At 44.8% G+C, this 21,755-nt stretch overlaps 1 protein-coding gene across 1 annotated transcript; it reads left to right on the forward strand.

Moving 5' to 3' along the window:
- Positions 1-16,796: 16,796 nt before the first annotated feature.
- On the forward strand, positions 16,797-21,510 carry RAB4B (RAB4B, member RAS oncogene family). The gene is made up of 7 exons (XM_053473415.1): positions 16,797-17,001; positions 18,200-18,280; positions 18,387-18,501; positions 18,940-19,002; positions 20,503-20,657; positions 20,790-20,885; positions 21,395-21,510. Exons 1-7 carry the CDS (start codon positions 16,986-16,988, stop codon positions 21,508-21,510), a joined length of 642 nt encoding a protein of 213 aa, XP_053329390.1. The 5' UTR covers positions 16,797-16,985.
- Positions 21,511-21,755: the final 245 nt, after the last annotated feature.

The following is a 21,755-nucleotide window of genomic DNA, read 5'->3' on the forward strand; positions in this document are numbered from 1 at the left end:
CGCTGGGGGGTTATATTACTGTATACAGTGCTGGGGGGGTATATTACTGTATACAGTGCTGGGGGTTATATTACTGTATACAGCGCTGGGGGGTTATATTACTGTATACAGCGCTGGGGGTTATATTACTGTATACAGCGCTGGGGGTTATTACTGTATACAGCGCTGGGGGTTATATTACTGTATACAGCGCTGGGGGTTATATTACTGTATACAGCGCTGGGGGTTATATTACTGTATACAGCGCTGGGGGGTTATATTACTGTATACAGCGCTGGGGGTTATATTACTGTATACAGCGCTGGGGGTTATATTACTGTATACAGTGCTGGGTTATTACTGTATACAGCGCTGGGGGTTATATTACTGTATACAGCGCTGGGGGTTATATTACTGTATACAGTGCTGGGGGGTTATATTACTGTATAGCGCGATGGGGGGTTATATTACTGTATACAGCGCTGGGGGGGTATATTACTGTATACAGCGCTGGGGGTTATATTACTGTATACAGCGCTGGGGGTTATATTACTGTATACAGCGCTGGGGGTTATATTACTGTATACAGTGCTGGGGTCGGGGGAGGTCTGTAGAGTTTGGGGTCAGCGTGAGACGCCCGCGGGGGGGGTGGTTGTGTTGGGGGGGGCGTTCACATCAGGATAACGAGCGGTCTGCGATCGGCCTCGGCTTTCGTTGAGTTAATGAGAGTTCTGGGGGAGAGACGCTCTGCGAGTTTCGACTGCCGGGAACGGAGGTTTGAGAGCGAAACCAAAACCCAATGACTGCTTTCAGTGAGCGAGACTGACGGTGATTACAGAGAGCCGCCCACAATGAGACCCCCATTCACAGCGAGACATTCCCAGCGCGGGGGGCATTAATTAAACATCCCGATAGTGAGGGCAGCTATGTGACAGCGAGCGAGACCGCGGGCTGGTGGGAGAGAGCGTTCGGCGAGACACCGTCCTCAATAAAACGGGCGATAAAAGGGCCAAAGTAAACGCCAGGCAAATAATTCAAACGCAACCGGACGGCTCTTTTATACGGTCCCGCAATTATTTGGCCAGCAGAACAGCAAACTGTCCGTGGGGGCATTTAACACGGGCAGCTGTCCAGAGAGCCCAGGAGAGGGGCACAGGCAGCATTCGTGGAGGGCAGAAACGAAATGTGGGCGATACACGGGGCCACCATCAGACGGGCACAACCAGAACCTGCTCATGGGCTATACTGTGCGCAAGCAGGGGCCACCCGATCCGTCACTGACCCTCCGTCACTGGCCCTCCGTCACAGACACTCCATCACTGGCCCTCCGTCACAGACCCTCCGTCACTGGCCCTCCATCACTGGCCCTCCATCACTGGCCCTCCATCACTGACACTCCGTCACTGGCCCTCCATCACTGGCCCTCCATCACTGACCTTCCGTCACTGGCCCACCGTCACAGACCCTCCATCACTGACCTTCCGTCACTGGCCCACCGTCACAGACCCTCCATCACTGGCCATCATTGTCGGCTACCAGTGTCTGGAATACTGTGGGCTTTGGGGCCCAGGTGGTCTCCTTCCCAGGGGCCGGTCAGTGGGTTTGTACTGGCCCCGGTGGACACGTCCGTGGTGCTCGGAATGGAGCTGGGAAAATATGGCGACCCCATCGAGGCGTCACAATGTGATCACTAAAGGGACACTCCAGCCATCAACGGGGGGGTCAGATTCTGTATTATACAGTGTGGGGGGTCAGACTCTGTATTATACAGTGTGGGGGGGTCAGACTCTGTATTATACAGTGTGGGGGGGTCAGACTCTGTATTATACAGTGTGGGGGGTCAGACTCTGTATTATACAGTGTGGGGGTCAGACTCTGTATTATACAGTGTGGGGGGGTCAGACTCTGTATTATACAGTGGGGGGGTAGATTCTGTGTTATACAGGGTGGGGGCGAGACCCTGTATGTCAGACTTCGGCTCTGTAATGCGGCAGTGAAGGGCCCGCTCTCTGTATAACAGGGTGTGGAAATACAGAGTCCCGCAGACGAGTCGGCGCATGTTCCTTGCGGCTGATTGTTTGACTTTACCCTCTATAACAACACCGATCCTCCATAAAGCACAATCCGGCTGTAACCGCAGCGCTCTGATCTCACCCGCTCCGCCGTTAACCCCTCCGCTGCCACACGCCCCGCGCTATTATGTATATAGTGTATATAGTACGGGGCTGTGATGTATATAGTGTATATAGTACACGGGCTGTTATGTATATAGTGTATATAGTACGGGGGTGTTATGTATATAGTGTATATAGTACAGGGGTGTTATGTATATAGTGTATATAGTACGGGGCTGTTATGTATATAGTGTATATAGTACGGGGTTGTTATGTATATAGTGTATATAGTACGGGGCTGTTATGTATATAGTGTATATAGTACGGGGCTGTTATGTATATAGTGTATATAGTACGGGTTGTTATGTATATAGTGTATATAGTACGGGGTTGTTATGTATATAGTGTATATAGTACAGGGTTGTTATGTATATAGTGTATATAGTACGGGGTTGTTATGTATATAGTGTATATAGTACGGGGTTGTTATGTATATAGTGTATATAGTACAGGGTTGTTATGTATATAGTGTATATTGTACGGGGTTGTTATGTATATAGTGTATATAGTACGGGGCTGTTATGTATATAGTATGTATAGTACAGGGGTTGTTATGTATATAGTGTATATAGTACAGGGGTTGTTATGTATATAGTGTATATAGTACGGGGCTGTTATGTATATAGTGTATATAGTACGGGGTTGTTATGTATATAGTGTATATAGTACGGGGCTGTTATGTATATAGTGTATATAGTACGGGGTTGTTATGTATATAGTGTATTTAGTACGGGGCTGTTATGTATATAGTGTATATAGTACACGGGCTGTTATGTATATAGTGTATATAGTACATAACACCCCCGTACTATATACACTATATACATAACAGCCGTGTACTATATACACTATATACATTACAGCCGTGTACTATATACACTATAAACATAACAACCCCGTACTATATACACTATATACATAACAGCCCCTGTACTATATACACTATATACATAACAGCCCCGTACTATATACACTATATACATAACAGCCCCGTACTATATACACTATATACATAACAACCCCGTACTATATACACTATATACATAACAGCCCCGTACTATATACACTATATACATAACAACCCCGTACTATATACACTATATACATAACAACCCCCGTATTATATACACTATATACATAAAAACCCCGTACTATATACACTATATACATAACAACCCCTGTACTATACACACTATATACATAACAGCCCCGTACAATAAACACTATATACATAACAACCCCGTACTATATACACTATATACATAACAACCCCGTACTATATACACTATATACATAACAACCCCGTACTATATACACTATATACATAACAGCCCCGTACTATATACACTATATACATAACAACCCCTGTACTATATACACTATATACATAACAACCCCTGTACTATACATACTATATACATAACAGCCCCGTACTATATACACTATATACATAACAACCCCGTACAATATACACTATATACATAACAACCCTGTACTATATACACTATATACATAACAACCCCGTACTATATACACTATATACATAACACCCCCGTACTATATACACTATATACATAACAGCCCCGTACTATATACACTATATACATAACAACCCTGTACTATATACACTATATACATAACAACCCCGTACTATATACACTATATACATAACACCCCCGTACTATATACACTATATACATAACACCCCCGTACTATATACACTATATACATAACAGCCCCGTACTATATACACTATATACATAACAGCCCCGTACTATATACACTATATACATAACAGCCCCTGTACTATATACACTATATACATAACAGCCCCGTATTATATACACTATATACATAACAACCCCGTACTATATACACTATATACATAACAACCCCCGTATTATATACACTATATACATAACAGCCCCGTACTATATACACTATATACATAACAGCCCCTGTACTATATACACTATATACATAACAGCCCCGTACTATATACACTATATACATAACAACCCCCGTACTATATACACTATATACATAACAGCCCCGTACTATATACACTATATACATAACAACCCCTGTACTATATACACTATATACATAACAGCCCCTGTACTATATACACTATATACATAACAACCCCTGTACTATATACACTATATACATAACAGCCCCGTACAATATACACTATATACATCACAGCCCCGTACTATATACACTATATACATAACAACCCCGTACTATATACACTATATACATAACAACCCCGTACTATATACACTATATACATAACAGCCCCGTACTATATACACTATATACATAACAGCCCCGTACAATATACACTATATACATAACAACCCTGTACTATATACACTATATACATAACAACCCCGTACTATATACACTATATACATAACACCCCCGTACTATATACACTATATACATAACAGCCCCGTACTATATACACTATATACATAACAACCCCTGTACTATATACACTATATACATAACAGCCCCGTACAATATACACTATATACATAACAGCCCCGTACTATATATACTATATAGATAACAACCCCCGTACTATATACACTATATACATAACAACCCCGTACTATATACACTATATACATAACAACCCCGTACTATATATAGTGTATATAGTACGGGGGTGTTATGTATATAGTGTGTATAGTACGGGGTTGTTATGTATATAGTGTATATAGTACGGGGTTGTTATGTATATAGTGTATATAGTACGGGGTTGTTATGTATATAGTGTATATAGTACGGGTTGTTATGTATATAGTGTATATAGTACGGGGTTGTTGTGTATATAGTGTATATAGTACGGGGTTGTTATGTATATAGTGTATATAGTACGGGGTTGTTATGTATATAGTGTATATAGTACGGGTTGTTATGTATATAGTGTATATAGTACGGGGTTGTTATGTATATAGTGTATATAGTACGGGGTTGTTATGTATATAGTGTATATAGTACGGGGTTGTTATGTATATAGTGTATATAGTACGGGGTTGTTATGTATATAGTGTATATAGTACGGGGTTGTTATGTATATAGTGTATATAGTACGGGGTTGTTATGTATATAGTGTATATAGTACGGGTTGTTATGTATATAGTGTATATAGTACGGGTTGTTATGTATATAGTGTATATAGTACGGGGTTGTTATGTATATAGTGTATATAGTACGGGGTTGTTATGTATATAGTGTATATAGTACGGGGTTGTTATGTATATAGTGTATATAGTACGGGGTTGTTATGTATATAGTGTATATAGTACGGGTTGTTATGTATATAGTGTATATAGTACGGGTTGTTATGTATATAGTGTATATAGTACGGGGTTGTTATGTATATAGTGTATATAGTACGGGGTTGTTATGTATATATACGGGGTTGTTATGTATATATACGGGGTTGTTATGTATATAGTGTATATAGTACGGGGTTGTTATGTATATAGTGTATATAGTACACGGGCTGTTATGTATATAGTGTATATAGTACGGGGCTGTTATGTATATAGTGTATATAGTACGGGGGTGTTATGTATATAGTGTATATAGTACGGGGTTGTTATGTATATAGTGTATATAGTACGGGTTGTTATGTATATAGTGTATATAGTACAGGGGTTGTTATGTATATAGTGTATATAGTACGGGGTTGTTATGTATATAGTGTATATAGTACGGGGTTGTTATGTATATAGTGTATATAGTACGGGGTTGTTATGTATATAGTGTATATAGTACGGGGTTGTTATGTATATAGTGTATATAGTACGGGGTTGTTATGTATATAGTGTATATAGTACGGGTTGTTATGTATATAGTGTATATAGTACGGGGCTGTTATGTATATAGTGTATATAGTACGGGGTTGTTATGTATATAGTGTATATAGTACGGGGTTGTTATGTATATAGTGTATATAGTACGGGTTGTTATGTATATAGTGTATATAGTACGGGGTTGTTATGTATATAGTGTATATAGTACGGGGTTGTTATGTATATAGTGTATATAGTACGGGGTTGTTATGTATATAGTGTATATAGTACGGGGTTGTTATGTATATAGTGTATATAGTACGGGGTTGTTATGTATATAGTGTATATAGTACGGGGTTGTTATGTATATAGTGTATATAGTACGGGGCTGTTATGTATATAGTGTATATAGTACGGGGTTGTTATGTATATAGTGTATATAGTACGGGGTTGTTATGTATATAGTGTATATAGTACGGGGTTGTTATGTATATAGTGTATATAGTACACGCATCTCTGTGTATAATAAACGGCCGACCCCAACAGCAGCTGACGGGGGTCCAATAGATAATGAATTGGAATTATTAATAACGATTATATGATTAATTATTCTTAGTTAATATATTTGGTGATTTCTCATTTAGTCCCTTTGGAAATGTTAGAGAATGACTCATTACTTTACTGAGAGGGTGGTAGATACATGGAACAGACTCCCAGCAGAGGTGGTAGAGGGTAATATAGTGAGGGGATAGACATACGGCTCCTGAATCTAAGACGAGACCAACGACTGATTAAGGTTTGACTTTTTACGTGCGAGGCAGCAGTGGATGACTTTGGCTGCTCGTGGAGTGCTGTATGGAGTAGTGTTCGCCTGGTCTGCCTCTAGGAAGCAGAGGATAAATTCCAGCAGAAAGCCCCAGGCCAGGGGCGCAGCACTTAACCCCGGATCCGCAGAAACTTAAAAGCTTTGGAAAGACTTTGAGGCTGAGGCTGATTACAGAGCCCCGGACAGGGGAGGGAAGTGCAGGAAGGCAGGTAGTGTTCCTCGGCCCCGGGGCAGATACAAATTATAGAGGAGAGGAAGCCCCAGATTACCGTGAGAAAGGGCAAATCCAGCAAGGGCTGGGGCACAGAGACCAGAGACTCGAATAACTGCCCCCAGTGCGATTTACGTGCTAATCCATAGTCACCAACAGTCCCAGGTTTGCCACAACAGTCATGACAGCCAGAGTTTTGTCTCAGGCTGCCCTGGCCAGACTCATTTGTTGGGAGCGGATGGGATATGATATGGGAGACATGCGCCGGGGGCCGCATTCTGCACATTTCATATTATCGGTCAGGTGTCGGGAAGATAGATTGTAAGCTCATGAGCCGCACCCTCTCTCCCCAATGTCTCAGTCTGTCTCAGTCCGTCGTTCCATGCAGGGACTGTAAGAAGTGCTGCGGGAATTGTTGGTGCTATAGTAATAATAATGTGCACGGCCCCCGGGACACGCGGCGGCCCTCGTGCTGAATGCACGGCCTGTCAGATGGCCAGAGCGATTTCCACCCAAACATATAACACGCGTGTTTACCGAGCCGCTCGCGGTGCAAAGGTCTGCAGATAAAACACCGACGAGGAGCGATAATCATTCTGAAGCTGCTCTGTAACCCCCCCCCGGAACAAATAATACTAATAATACCTAATAATACTAATAATAATACTAATAATGATACATAATAATACTAATAATACCTAATAATACTAATAATGATACATAATAATAACAATAATACTAATAATACTAATAATGATACATAATAATACTAATAATAATACTAATAATACTAATAATGATACATAATGATACTAATAATACTAATAATGATACATAATAATACTAATAATGATACATAATAATACTAATAATACTAATAATGATACATAATAATACTAATAATGATATATAATAACAACAATAATATTAATAAATAATAACAGTAATACTAATAATGATCCATAATAATAACAATAAAATAAATAATAATAACAATGACAATAATACTAATAGTAATACTACTGATAATAACAAAATACATATTATTTATTTTACTGGTATTATGATTTCATTAAATAATAATAATAATAATCTTGCGGGCCGGCCTCTCCGTCTGATCGGTTTGTCTCAGGCTGTCGGTTCTCGTCGGACGCTTTGAATGGATTTATTGTAACAGGCGCTGCGGGGATTGTTGGCGCTTAATAAATAATAATAATGAATAATAAATAATAATAATAATAATAATAATATATATTTTTTATATTTGTTATTATTACACCAAAACGTAACATCCGCTGCAGCGGCGTCCGTAGTGCCGAGTGACTGCGCGTGTCCTGGCAGGGAAGGGGTTAAGGTGGCACATTTGCCCCGTGCTGACAGATGACACGTTACAGACCCTTTACCAGACCAAAGGTCAAAGGCCACCCAGGCCTGAGAACAGCAGTGTGTGTGTGGGCCCCGGGCCCCGCAATCTGGAAATATAAACATCATAATCTCCAGAAGAAGGGACGAGATTTATACCCCACCACCCAGCCTGCGGAACATGCACGTCCAGACAGCGGGGACCCCTGATACCCCCTTTACCCCCCCCCGATACCCCTCTCTCCCCCCTGATACCCCTCTCTCCTCCCTGATGCCCCTCTTTTCTAGGAGGTCAGAATGTTTGCGGGGTATGAGGGGATCGCAGGGTTCTACAGCCCTAAAAGCCCCGATAATGTGTATAGAAACAGCAGGGAACGGCTTTATAAACTAAACGGGGCAAATAAACCTCATTATTCTTCTAATAAATGCCCCCCTCAGTTACACAAATACCCCGCGATGGGGCGCATAGAATCTCCGTTCCACTCCCAGCCACAGGGCCATTTTTCCATCTGCGTGGATCATGTGACATGCGTGTTGCGATGCGCGTCTCGTGTATCGGTGTCCAGGCCTCACACAGACACGGAGCAAGTAATTACCCCGCGAGATCTTCCCATACGGAGGCCGTCCAGACAGAAACACCCGGAATCTGCCCCCAGCACCCCCCCCAAAACTAAACCAGCACCGGCCCCCGCGGCCCCCGCCACCAACCAACATCCCCTACATTACATACAGACCCGCCGCTGTCTGACCAGTCCTGATAACGCAGTCTGGGAGGCTCTTCCATTTATCTACCACCCTTTCGGTAAAGTTAAACTTCTTTATAGTATCTGAGACTCTCCAACCTCTCGGTATCGGGGGGGGGGGGCGGTGACCCCGGGGGAGAAGAAACGACGAAAACTAAGATGGCCAGAGCGGTGGGTTGTAATCGGCATGAAGTGGCCCCGAGGGGCAGATACAATGAGTGACGCCGGGATTAGGCCGTGGCCCTGTAATTTGGGGGTTATTACATCTTTATTGGGACCCCCTTGTGGGGAGGTTATTACTGTAGCCCCTGGGGAAGCAGCAGGGTGGGGTTGCCCAGCAACGGGGCAAAAGCTCTCAGATCTCACCGGGGTATTAATAACTACCCTGGACCGGCCCCTGAGGTGGAAAAGGGCCCCCTGTGGAGCTTAACTAATGCGCTTACTTTCCATTGTATGGATGCATAACATCATGATCTGATCCTAAAAAGGATCCATACATGGAGAAGACCGCCCTGTGCAGCTGGCCAGAGCCCCCCGCAGATTGTTGCCCCTGGAGGGGCATTTGGCCCGTCAGTGGAAGCAGGCGGGACAGAAAGGAGGTGGCCGCCGCTCTTTCACATTTATGGATAAATCTACCCCCTGACCGGGTGCCCGGTCTATTTACTGAAATGCCAATAAGGATTTAGAGAAGCCAGACTTCCAGATAATTCCGCCCTGTTCATAGAAACAGAATGTAACGGCAAATAAAGAACATGCATGCTTAATCCCCTCACTGTATTACCATCTACCACTTCTGCTGGGAGGCTGCTCCACTTATCCACCACCCTCTCAGTAAAGTAAAACTTCCTTCCATCTCAGTCTCTGACTCTCTAGTGTTGGATTCCGCTCTCTTGTTGTAACTTTTCTCCTCCTTTGGAATAAATTCCCTCCCGTCTCTCTTCTCTCCCCCCCCCCGTCTCTCTCTTCTCTCCCCTCCCGTCTCTCCCCCCCGTCTCTCTCTTCTCACCCCCCGTCTCTCTCCTCTCTCCCCCCCTGTCTCTCTCTTCTCTCCTCACTCTCTATGCACGCTGCAGTTAGAATGTATCAGAGATCTCGTAGCAGTCGAACCGGTTTCAGGTAATCACATTGGGGGGATTTCGGATAAACCTGCTGGTTCAGGATGAGATCACCGGCAGATTGGACCCCCAGGGGTCAGACGGTGACCCTTAAAGGACTGGCCTGGGGGTGACAGGCAGATGTGCTGCAGCCACGCGTGCGCAGGGGACGAGCTGCATGCCCTAAAATAGCCAATATTTCGTGTGAGCAGACCCCCCCCCCCGTGACCTCATGACTGGGTAGATCCCGCGGCGGAGAAAAGGATTTAAAGGGATTTAAAGGGACATCATATGCGCTTTAACACATCTACATCTAGCAGCTGGGTGGGCCCTTTAAATATTTGTGGGGGGGCACCAAGCATTACTCACAGATACTTTAATATAGAGATGACATCATACCGATGACATCACACCGTCCCTTTAACAGATAGATCAGCGGAATAATTGGGACATAAGCCGGGAAGGATTAACGTTTGAAATCCTGAGCCTTTAATGTTAGAGATTTTATCCTCCTTATCTCCCCCGCGATAAATCCTTTAACAGTCTCACTTTACTGCGCCGTAAAACGGGGCAGATCTGATAAACGCCGCAGAATGCGATCCAAACACCGCGCCAACGGACAGAATCGGCTTTTTGTTACGTTTGGAAATATTACATAATAATAAATTATTATCATAAAATGTATTTATTTAATAATAAGAAATATTATTACCAACAATATATATCTTTTTATTATTATTATTATTATGTATTATTTTCTTTGTTGCCATGGGAACTTTGACACACATTTCAGAGAATGCCTCAGAAATATTCATTTATCTCACCGGGCAGACCTTTGCACCGCGAGCGGCTCGTTAAACACGCGTGTAATATGTTCTGGACGAAAATAGGCCGTACATAATAATAATAATAATAAATAAATTAAATATTAATAATAATATATATTATTATTATTATTAATATTAATTATATGGCACCAACAACTCCCGCAGCTCTTCTTACAGTCCCTACATCCAAAAGATCTGACAGAACTAGAACCGACCAATCCAATATATTAATTAAAAAGGGCTCGGCTCGTGAGCTTACAATCTAGAGGTTAATATCAAAGTTTTGGGCCAAGGGCAGCTAATTTACATAAAATAATAATTATGATGTAAGGGAACAAAAATATTAATTAAGAATTAATAAATACAACTAATGAATACATATAACTGCTTAACCCTTTCCTAGAAAAATCAGACGTGTCCCTTTAAGATGAATAATTAGCTATTTTTACAGCAGCCGTAAAGCATTCCTCCGCGCTGCCTGATTAATAATCCTTTTGTCTTGTAACGTAGCACTCAGTCCCTTCGTTGAGAATGGAGATTTCATTCATTATTGTAGATTTTTCTCAGGAATTTCCCCCCAAAAAACTGGAATGTGTCTGTTAAAATAAGGAAACCTAATCGGGGCGGAATAACCTTAAAGGGACCCTGTTGTTACGTTTTGTTGTCTAAAGCGCGGGCTAAATTGTCATATTCTATATTTTAGGGCTGAAACGTAAATTAATTGGAAAAGTTTCGAGTCATAACATCAATGTTTATCCATATCGTTATAATTAAGTTTTCAAGACATAAAGTTCTTTACTGAGAGGGTGGTAGATAAGTGGAGCAGCCTCCCAGCAGAGGTGGTAGAGGGTAATACAGTGAGGGTATTAAACACGCATGGGATAGACATACGGCTCCTGAATCTAAGACGAGACCGACGTCTGATTAAGGTTGGAAGCCAGCAGACCGGACGGGCCGGATGAGGGCCGATCTGCTGGAATATTCTCGGTTTCTGTAGTTTTAAAGGGAAAGAAGCCGGCGTGGGGCATGCGAGGCGATGATTTCCGGGTCCCTTTAAGAGGCGCCGCTTGGCCTCGGAGTTCGCCGGGGAGGCTGTCGGGAGAACAATGGGCCGTTTTTCCTCTGATGTTGTTTTTTCTGTCGCTCCTTCAGTCATTAGAGGGAGGTAATGGCCTCTTCCTAATCCCGAAGATCCCGCATAAACCTCACAAAGAGAAGTTGACAGAAGAGATTTATTTGCATCCTGGAGATGCTGAGGTTCCATCCGGCCGGGACATTCCCAACCCCCCCCCGCCGCGCAGGTACAGATCCCATCACACCTGGGCGCTCGGCAGAAGCTGATCCCGCGGCCCGAGGGCTCCATCTCTAATATCCAGACTCACAGAATACTCTCCTTTCCCGCACCCCTCTTTCCTCCCCTACTGCCCCCCTATACTACAAAGAGGGGCGCTGGACAGGGGAGGGGGAGGAAAGAGTAACGTTAGTGGAAGAAAGAGGGACACTTTCCTCCCACAATACGCCTCTTTCCTCACCGGATCCCCCATTTTTCTTCCCGATGCCCCTCAGTGCAGATCCTGGCAAAGGTGCGGACACACGGGGGTTAACGAATCCCCCCCACTCCTATCCAGATACCCGGAACAGGGGCGGCCGGTGAAATCTCCGAGCCCCGGGTTCTGGATACAAAAAGCTTCAGTGTTTTAAAAAGGTATTTACTGTAGAAAACATCCCCTTGTACAGCGCTATGGAATATGATGGCGCTATAGAAAACAATTCATAATAATGATAATAATAATAATAATAATAATGATAATAATAATAATAATAATAATAATAATAATGATAATAATGATAATAATAATAAGAATGTGCCGCTGATGTCTCTCTAAGGTCTGTATTTACTAGAATAACACTCTTTTTGGGGGGTAATTAAATAAATGGTCGTCACAGAGGAGACCTGCGGAGTCTCTCGAGTCTCTAAAATAGTCCTTTCGCTCGACTCACACTTTAGTAAATTGTGTTCAATGTCCTGGAACTCGCTTTGTGGCGTAAGAGAGATGCCTGCTGGTGGAAGAGGGAACTGCAATAGAAACATAGAAACTCAGACCCTGCCGGCAGATCGGCCCCATCCGGCCCCCGTCTAGTCGCCCGTTTCCCCTGCTGTAAAGACTCAGACCTTAATCAGTGGTTGGTCTTGTCCTTTATATATAATATGTACTTATAGCGCCGTCATATTCCGCAGCGCCGTACAATGGATTAATCTCGTGAGCGATTAGTTTGAATATTTTTGTTAATTTGATTTCCGTTATTTTATTAGCGTTACGGAACTCGCTCTTCCTCTGTAAATACATAATAATAATAATAATAATAATAATAACGTAATACTTTTCTTTTTAGCCATAAATATAATGTAATTACAGCCTTACGCTGCGCAGCGGCGCCCCCTGGTGACCAATTATAAATAATTAAAGAAATTGATTTTAATTTGCTTTTATATAAAATATATTTTATATATATATATAAAGGGCTCATTTTATAGCTTTTTGGTGGACAAACTATTGTTTTAATAACTTCTCACATACCCCTACAGGTGGCAAAAAGATCTTCCCCAAGAACCAAGGAGGCAAATCCTTAAACTTTTTTTCCTTGAACATAACCCTCCCACTGTATACATAATACCCCCCCAGCGCTGTATACAGTAATATAACCCCCCACGCTGTATACAGTAATATAACCCCCCACGCTGTATACAGTAATATAACCCCCAGCACTGTATACAGTAATATAACCCCCAGCGCTGTATACAGTAATATAACCCCCCAGCCCTGTATACAGTAATATAACCCCCAGTGCTGTATACAGTAATATAACCCCCAGCGCTGTATACAGTAATATAACCCCCAGTGCTGTATACAGTAATATAACCCCCAGCGCTGTATACAGTAATATAACCCCCAGCGCTGTGTACAGCAATATAACCCCAGCGCTGTATACAGTAATATAACCCCCCCAGCGCTGTATACAGTAATATAACCCCCCCGGTGCTGTATACAGTAATATACCCCCCCACGCTGTATACAGTAATATAACCCCCCACGCTGTATACAGTAATATAACCCCCCACGCTGTATACAGTAATATAACCCCCCAGCACTGTATACAGTAATATAACCCCCAGCGCTGTATACAGTAATATAACCCCCAGCACTGTATACAGTAATATAACCCCCCAGTGCTGTATACAGTAATATAACCCCCAGCGCTGTATACAGTAATATAACCCCCCAGCGCTGTATACAGTAATATAACCCCCCAGCGCTGTATACAGTAATATAACCCCCAGCGCTGTATACAGTAATATAACCCCCAGCGCTGTATACAGTAATATAACCCCCCAGCGCTGTATACAGTAATATACCCCCCAGCGCTGTATACAGTAATATAACCCCCAGCACTGTATACAGTAATATAACCCCCCCAGCCCTGTATGCAGTAATATAACCCTCAGCGCTGTATACAGTAATATAACCCCCCAGCGCTGTATACAGTAATATAACCCCCAGCACTGTATACAGTAATATAACCCCCAGCGCTGTATACAGTAATATAACCCCCAGCGCTGTATACAGTAATATAACCCCCAGCGCTGTATACAGTAATATAACCCCCCAGCGCTGTATACAGTAATATAACCCCCAGCACTGTATACAGTAATATAACCCTCAGCGCTGTATACAGTAATATAACCCCCCAGCGCTGTATACAGTAATAACCCCCAGCGCTGTATACAGTAATATAACCCCCCAGCGCTGTATACAGTAATATAACCCCCAGCGCTGTATACAGTAATATAACCCCCAGCGCTGTATACAGTAATAACCCCCAGCGCTGTATACAGTAATATAACCCAAGTGCAGTATACGGTGATATAACCCCCCCAGCGCTGTATACCATAATATACCCCCCCAGCGCTGTATACAGTAATATAACCCCCAGCGCTGTATACAGTAATATACCCCCCAGCGCTGTATACAGTAATATACCCCCCAGCGCTGTATACAGTAATATAACCCCCAGCGCTGTATACAGTAATATAACCCCCAGCGCTGTATACAGTAATATAACCCCCAGCACTGTATACAGTAATATAACCCCCCAGCACTGTACACAGTAATATAACCCCCAGCACTGTATACAGTAATATAACCCCCAGCGCTGTATACAGTAATATAACCCCCCAGCACTGTATACAGTAATATAACCCCCAGCGCTGTATACAGTAATATAACCCCCAGCGCTGTATACAGTAATATAACCCCCCAGCACTGTATACAGTAATATAACCCCCCAGCACTGTATACAGTAATATAACCCCCCAGCGCTGTATACCGTAATATAACCCCCCAGCGCTGTATACAGTAATATAACCCCCAGCGCTGTATACAGTAATATAACCCCCAGCACTGTATACAGTAATATAACCCCCAGCGCTGTATACAGTAATATAACCCCCAGCGCTGTATACAGTAATATAACCCCCCCAGCGCTGTATACAGTAATATAACCCCCAGCGCTGTATACAGTAATATATATATATATATAAAATGTATTTGATAAGCACCAAACTTGGCGGTGGATTCCGTGCCTTTATTGTCCTCGCTGTAAAGAATGTCTTCCTCTGTCGTGGATGAAATCTCCGCTCTTCCCGTCTCAGAGGGCGACCTCTCGTTCTTTGTATATTTCTGTTAATGAACGGGTCGCTGGAGAGCTCTTTATGTCAGCCCCGCATTTATTTATATAATGTTATCATTTACTTTTTTCGTCTCTTTTTATGCATCCCAAAACCTTCTTGGCCCTCGCAGCTGCCTCCTGGCATTGGGCACACGGTTACCAAGTCTGTTGTCAACCGTTATTCCTTCTCATTGGTAGTTTTTTCCCCCAAGGATTTTCCATTTATAGCATAGGTTGCATTTTTATTATTTTCACCATAGTGCATAACTTTGCGTTTATCTATGCTGAACCTCATCTGTCACTCGCCCGCCCGGCCCCCAACTCTGTCTTAACCCCCTGCAAAGAATTAACGCCCAGATTAGCAAAACCTGGGACCTGGCTCTCGATGCAGCTCGGGTGTTTACCGTCCGGCCCAGGGGCCTTGTCTACCGTAACTTTTTCTTTTTTTTCCCCCCGTTTCAGATAATTCTCCACCTTTTACATAAACCCCCTGTATCTGCAGACCCGGAGCCGCCGTCGCTGTCAGTCATGTGATATTTTGGGTGACTTTCCAGCCTCAAACACCGCACTGAGCTGATGCTTTATGGCAATGCTAATGAAGTCCGTTCCTCCATAGACTTTAGTCAGAGAGTCCGGCTAGGTGATTAAGACCGAGCCATTCTATTGTTCCCCGCAGTCGGGGGATTTAGTAGATCGGGGTTCACATAACAGAACGAGGACTTTTTTGCAATTTTCTTCCTGGCATTTTTTTTGCAGAGATTTGCAGCATTTTAGTCGTTTTGCTGTCGGTGGGATTTCTACCCAACAGCCCCCAGACCCGGCCCTTGCGGGGTAAGTAATAGGCAATAATTCCCCATCCTGCTCCCCTCATGCCCCTGTAATCTGTCCCCTCAGCAATGGGCCCTCCGCAAGGTGCAGTCTGATAGCCACGCCCATATGCAGATAAACCTCCATTGCGCTTTCCTATTGGCCAAGCCAGGTTCGGTGCCCGCTCCAGACCCGGAAGCTTCTGCCGCGCATTGCACGCTGGATGTGGGCAATGTCAGGCGGTGAAACCTGGGCCGCCATGGTTGAAGTTCCGTGATGCCGCAGCCTGGGAAGGAGAGTGTGGGCAGCAGCGGGTGGTGAAGCCGGGGCCGCCATCTTGAGGCACCAAGGAGACCCGGAGACAGGCCGGGGCCCGGGGCCAGAGGAGGAGGAGAGGGGCCGGGACTCCCCAAACGGGCAATATGTCTGAGACTTACGGTGAGAGGCTCGCCATGTCTGTCTATTGTACATACTGAGGGACTAGTGACACGGGGGGTATTGGGGGGCAGTTCCTGTGACACTGGGGGGTATTGGGTGACAGGGTCTGTGACAAGGGGGGGGCAGTGTCTGTGACACTGGGGGGTATTGGGGCGCAGTGTCTGTGACACTGGGGGGTATTGGGTGACAGGGTCTGTGACAAGGGGGGGTGACAGGGTCTGTGACAAGGGGGGGTGACAGGGTCTGTGACAAGGGGGGGCAGGGTCCGTGACACTGGGGGTATGGGGGGCAGTGTCTGTGGTATTGGGGGGGAGTGTCTGATATTGTGGGTCTTTGTCTGATACAGGGGGGGTATTGGGGGGCAGGAACTGACACTTACTGATAGTGACAGGGAGGGGGTTGTTAGCCTGGGGGATGCAGTGTTGTGACTGGGGTAGGGGGGCATTACCGATGGGTAATTTTGGCTCTACCTCTCCAGTAACCCGATGGAATATTCCACGGTAACTGCCCCACGTTTATACATTTGCCCCCCAAATTTTCCTTTCATGAAAATCTCATAGCCTGTAGAGGGGAACCTAAATCTGAGTCATTGGATCACCAGGGCTGGACGGTGTCTGAGGGGTTAAATCACCGTATCTATTTCCTGCATGTATGTTTTGGTTAACGTGCGGTGAAGAGAAACTTCCTGTCTGAAGCTGCCGTCCCGCTGACTCGCCAGAACTCAACGAAATCCCGCCGGCCGCCTGGAACCCGCCCCCAGAAATCATTCCCTGTCCCGTTCCTAATTTTTCAGGGAATGGATAATTGTCATGTGACACCAAAGCGGGCTGATTAACCCTAAGAAGAAAAATAAAAATGTTTAATCTGCCGAGTTTGATTTTTCTCCATACTAGAGAAGAGCGATGAATGGTTTGTGGAAGTGGAACAGCAGCTTTAATTACGGTAGATAATTGGAACAGACTCCCAGCAGAGGTGGTAGAGGGTAATACAGTGAGGGGATTAAACATGCATAGGATAGGCATACGGCTCCTGAATCTAAGACGAGACCAACGACTGATTAAGGTTTGGGTGAAACGGGCGACTAGCCGGGCCGGATGGGGCCGGTCCGCCGGCAGGTTGTGGGTGTAGATGGAGGGCTAATGATATAATTATTAATTTGTATTTAAATGCTGAATGCGGAATTTTTGGGCTTTTTCAGACTTTCTGTTCAAGTTTCTGGTGATCGGCAGCGCGGGGACCGGGAAGTCCTGCCTCCTGCACCAGTTCATCGAAAGCAAGTGTAAGTGGTGATCGTTATAGAGAGAGACCTAATATACACGCCCCCCCGAGTCCTGCGCCCCCCCGAGTCCTGCGCCCGCCTCTGAACGTTCCTATTTGTCGTGCAGTTAAACAGGACTCCAATCACACGATCGGGGTGGAGTTTGGGTCTCGGATCGTTAATGTTGGAGGCAAATCAGTAAAACTGCAGATCTGGGACACGGCTGGACAGGAGAGATTCAGGTACACGCTGCGCTATACAGAGTCTGACCCCTCCCACGCTGCGCTATACAGAGTCTGACCCCTCCCACGCTGCGCTATACAGAGTCTGACCCCTCCCACGCTGCGCTATACAGAGTCTGACCCCTCCCACGCTGCGCTATACAGAGTCTGACTCCTTCCACACTTCAGACCTGCAGTTTTCACACGTGTCCAGCAGAGGGCGGCCCAGCGAGTTATGAAGACTTCTGAATGTTTAATACATTAGTAACAGTGTTGCAGGTTGCTGCACATGGAGCGTCATGTGTGTTATGTATGTGAAGTCTAACCATGTTCTGAGTCTGTAAACACGCATTACATGCTTAACCCTCTGCACCTAACTTTGTTCAGATAAGGATCAGTTTTATAAATGCATTCATTGTTTTGGGGTTTTTTTTTCTCTTTTTTTTTTTTTCTCCCCAGGTCAGTTACCCGCAGTTACTACCGAGGGGCAGCCGGAGCACTGCTTGTGTACGACATAGCCAGGTATGTGGCCGAGGGCCAGGGGCCCCGCTGTCATTCACGCTTTTTAATGTATAGATAAATCAGCGAGCGGCCCCTGTATAATGTATAGATAAATCAGTGACCGGCCCCCTGTATAATGTATAGATAAATCAGTGACCGGCCCCCTGTATAATGTATAGATAAATCAGCGAGCGGCCCCTGTATAATGTATAGATAAATCAGTGACCGGCCCCCTGTATAATGTATAGATAAATCAGTGACCGGCCCCCTGTATAATGTATAGATAAATCAGCGAGCGGCCCCTGTATAATGTATAGATAAATCAGTGACCGGCCCCCTGTATAATGTATAGTTAAATCAGTGACCGGCCCTGTATAATGTATAGATAAATCAGTGAGCCGGCCCCTGTATAATGTATAGATACATCAGTGACCGGCCCCTGTATAATGTATAGATAAATCAGTGACCGGCCCCCTGTATAATGTATAGATAAATCAGTGACCGGCCCCTGTATAATGTATAGATAAATCACTGACCGGCCCTGTATAATGTATAGATAAATCAGTGACTGGCCCCCTGTATAATGTATAGATAAATCAGTGACCGGCCCCTGTATAATGTATAGATAAATCAGTGACCGGCCCCTGTATAATGTATAGATAAATCAGTGACCGGCCCCTGTATAATGTATAGATAAATCAGTGACCGGCCCCTGTATAATGTATAGATAAATCAGTGACCGGCCCCCTGTATAATGTATAGATAAATCAGTGACCGGCCCCCTGTATAATGTATAGATAAATCAGTGACCGGCCCCTGTATAATGTATAGATAAATCACTGACCGGCCCTGTATAATGTATAGATAAATCAGTGACCGGCCCCCTGTATAATGTATAGATAAATCAGTGACCGGCCCCTGTATAATGTATAGATAAATCAGTGACCGGCCCCTGTATAATGTATAGATAAATCAGTGACCGGCCCCTGTATAATGTATAGATAAATCAGTGACCGGCCCCTGTATAATGTATAGATAAATCAGTGACCGGCCCCTGTATAATGTATAGATAAATCAGCGACCGGCCCCTTGTATAATGTATTGATAAATCAGTGACTGGCCCCTGTATAATGTATAGATAAATCAGTGACCGGCCCCTGTATAATGTATAGATAAATCAGTGACCGGCCCCTGTATAATGTATAGATAAATCAGTGACCGGCCCCTGTATAATGTATAGATAAATCAGTGACTGGCCCCCTGTATAATGTATAGATAAATCAGTGACCGGCCCCTGTATAATGTATAGATAAATCAGTGACCGGCCCCCTGTATAATGTATAGATAAATCAGTGACTGGCCCCCTGTATAATGTATAGATAAATCAGTGACCGGCCCCTGTATAATGTATAGATAAATCAGTGACCGGCCCCTGTATAATGTATAGATAAATCACCGAGCCGGCCCCCTGTGCGGTTAAAGTAGATGAATATCTGTTCCTATATATGTCTCCCCCTCCAGCCGTGAAACCTACAACGCTCTCACCAATTGGCTGACCGACGCCAGGACCCTGGCCAGTCCGAACATCATCATCATCCTGTGCGGGAATAAGAAGGATTTGGATGCGGACAGAGAGGTGACGTTCCTGGAGGCGTCTCGCTTCGCTCAGGAGAACGGTGAGAGACGGCGGAACCCCCAATGCAGGCTTTTGGGGTTGTGGCCCCCCTGATGCTGTGCCCTAGGGGGTGTCCCCCCCCCAATACCGCACTCTAGGGGTCCCCCTGACTCTCATACCCTTGTTTTTCCAGACTTGATGTTTTTGGAGACCAGCGCTCTGACCGGAGAGAACGTGGAAGAAGCTTTCCTGAAATGCGCCCGGACGATCCTGAATAAAATCGATTCCGGTAAGAGACGCCGCGAGAAAACTGGCCCCGCAGCGCCCCCGGCTGCCGCATTCATACAGACCACCAGAAATCCGGCACGTAGGGGGCGGCGCGAGGAGGCTGCCCGGCAGGAGCGCTCGTTAATCGGGCGTCGGGATGAACCTCCCGGAACGGATTGCTTATGAGCGCCCGTTATGTGCTGCAGGAGGCTGTCATTACGAGTAATATATACGGTATATACCATTAGATTGTAAGCTCCTGTGCAGGGCCCGCAGCGCACGGTTCCTGCCAGGAAGCTTGTACGGTAGTTCCGTGAGGCTAGAGTGTAAGCTCACCGGCCGGGCCCTCAGCTCCTGTTGTGTTTGCATGTATATCGTTCTTATGTCAACCACCCCATATTATCTTGGCAACTGGGGAGGGATAAATTAATGGTAGTGAGACCCCCCCCCGGCACTCCTCATATATTGTATGTTAGAAAATGTGGGCGATTTCTTGATGGCGGCGGCCAATAGTTTTGTGCGTCTGTTCAGGAGAGCTAGACCCCGAGAGGATGGGATCCGGGATCCAGTATGGAGATTCCTCGCCGCGGCACACGAAGCACCAGCACGGGGCCCAAGCACACGGCAAGCAGCAATGCAACTGCTAGCGGAGACGGGTAAGAGGGGTCATATGGGGGGGTGATATGGAGGGGGGGGGGTGATATGGAGGGGGGAGTGATATGGAGGGGGGGGAGTGATATGGAGGGTTATATTGCGTAATAAAGAGGGGTTATAGGGAGGGGCTACATGGAGCAGTAGGAGGGTTATTTAGAGCTGCAGGGAGGGGTTTTGTGGGGTGTAGGCGGAGGGATCTGACATGTTGGGGTATATAGTAAGTGTTACGGGGTAATTA

The sequence above is a fragment of the Spea bombifrons genome, chromosome 8, assembly GCF_027358695.1.
Source record: "Spea bombifrons isolate aSpeBom1 chromosome 8, aSpeBom1.2.pri, whole genome shotgun sequence".
NCBI lineage: Eukaryota > Metazoa > Chordata > Amphibia > Anura > Pelobatidae > Spea > Spea bombifrons.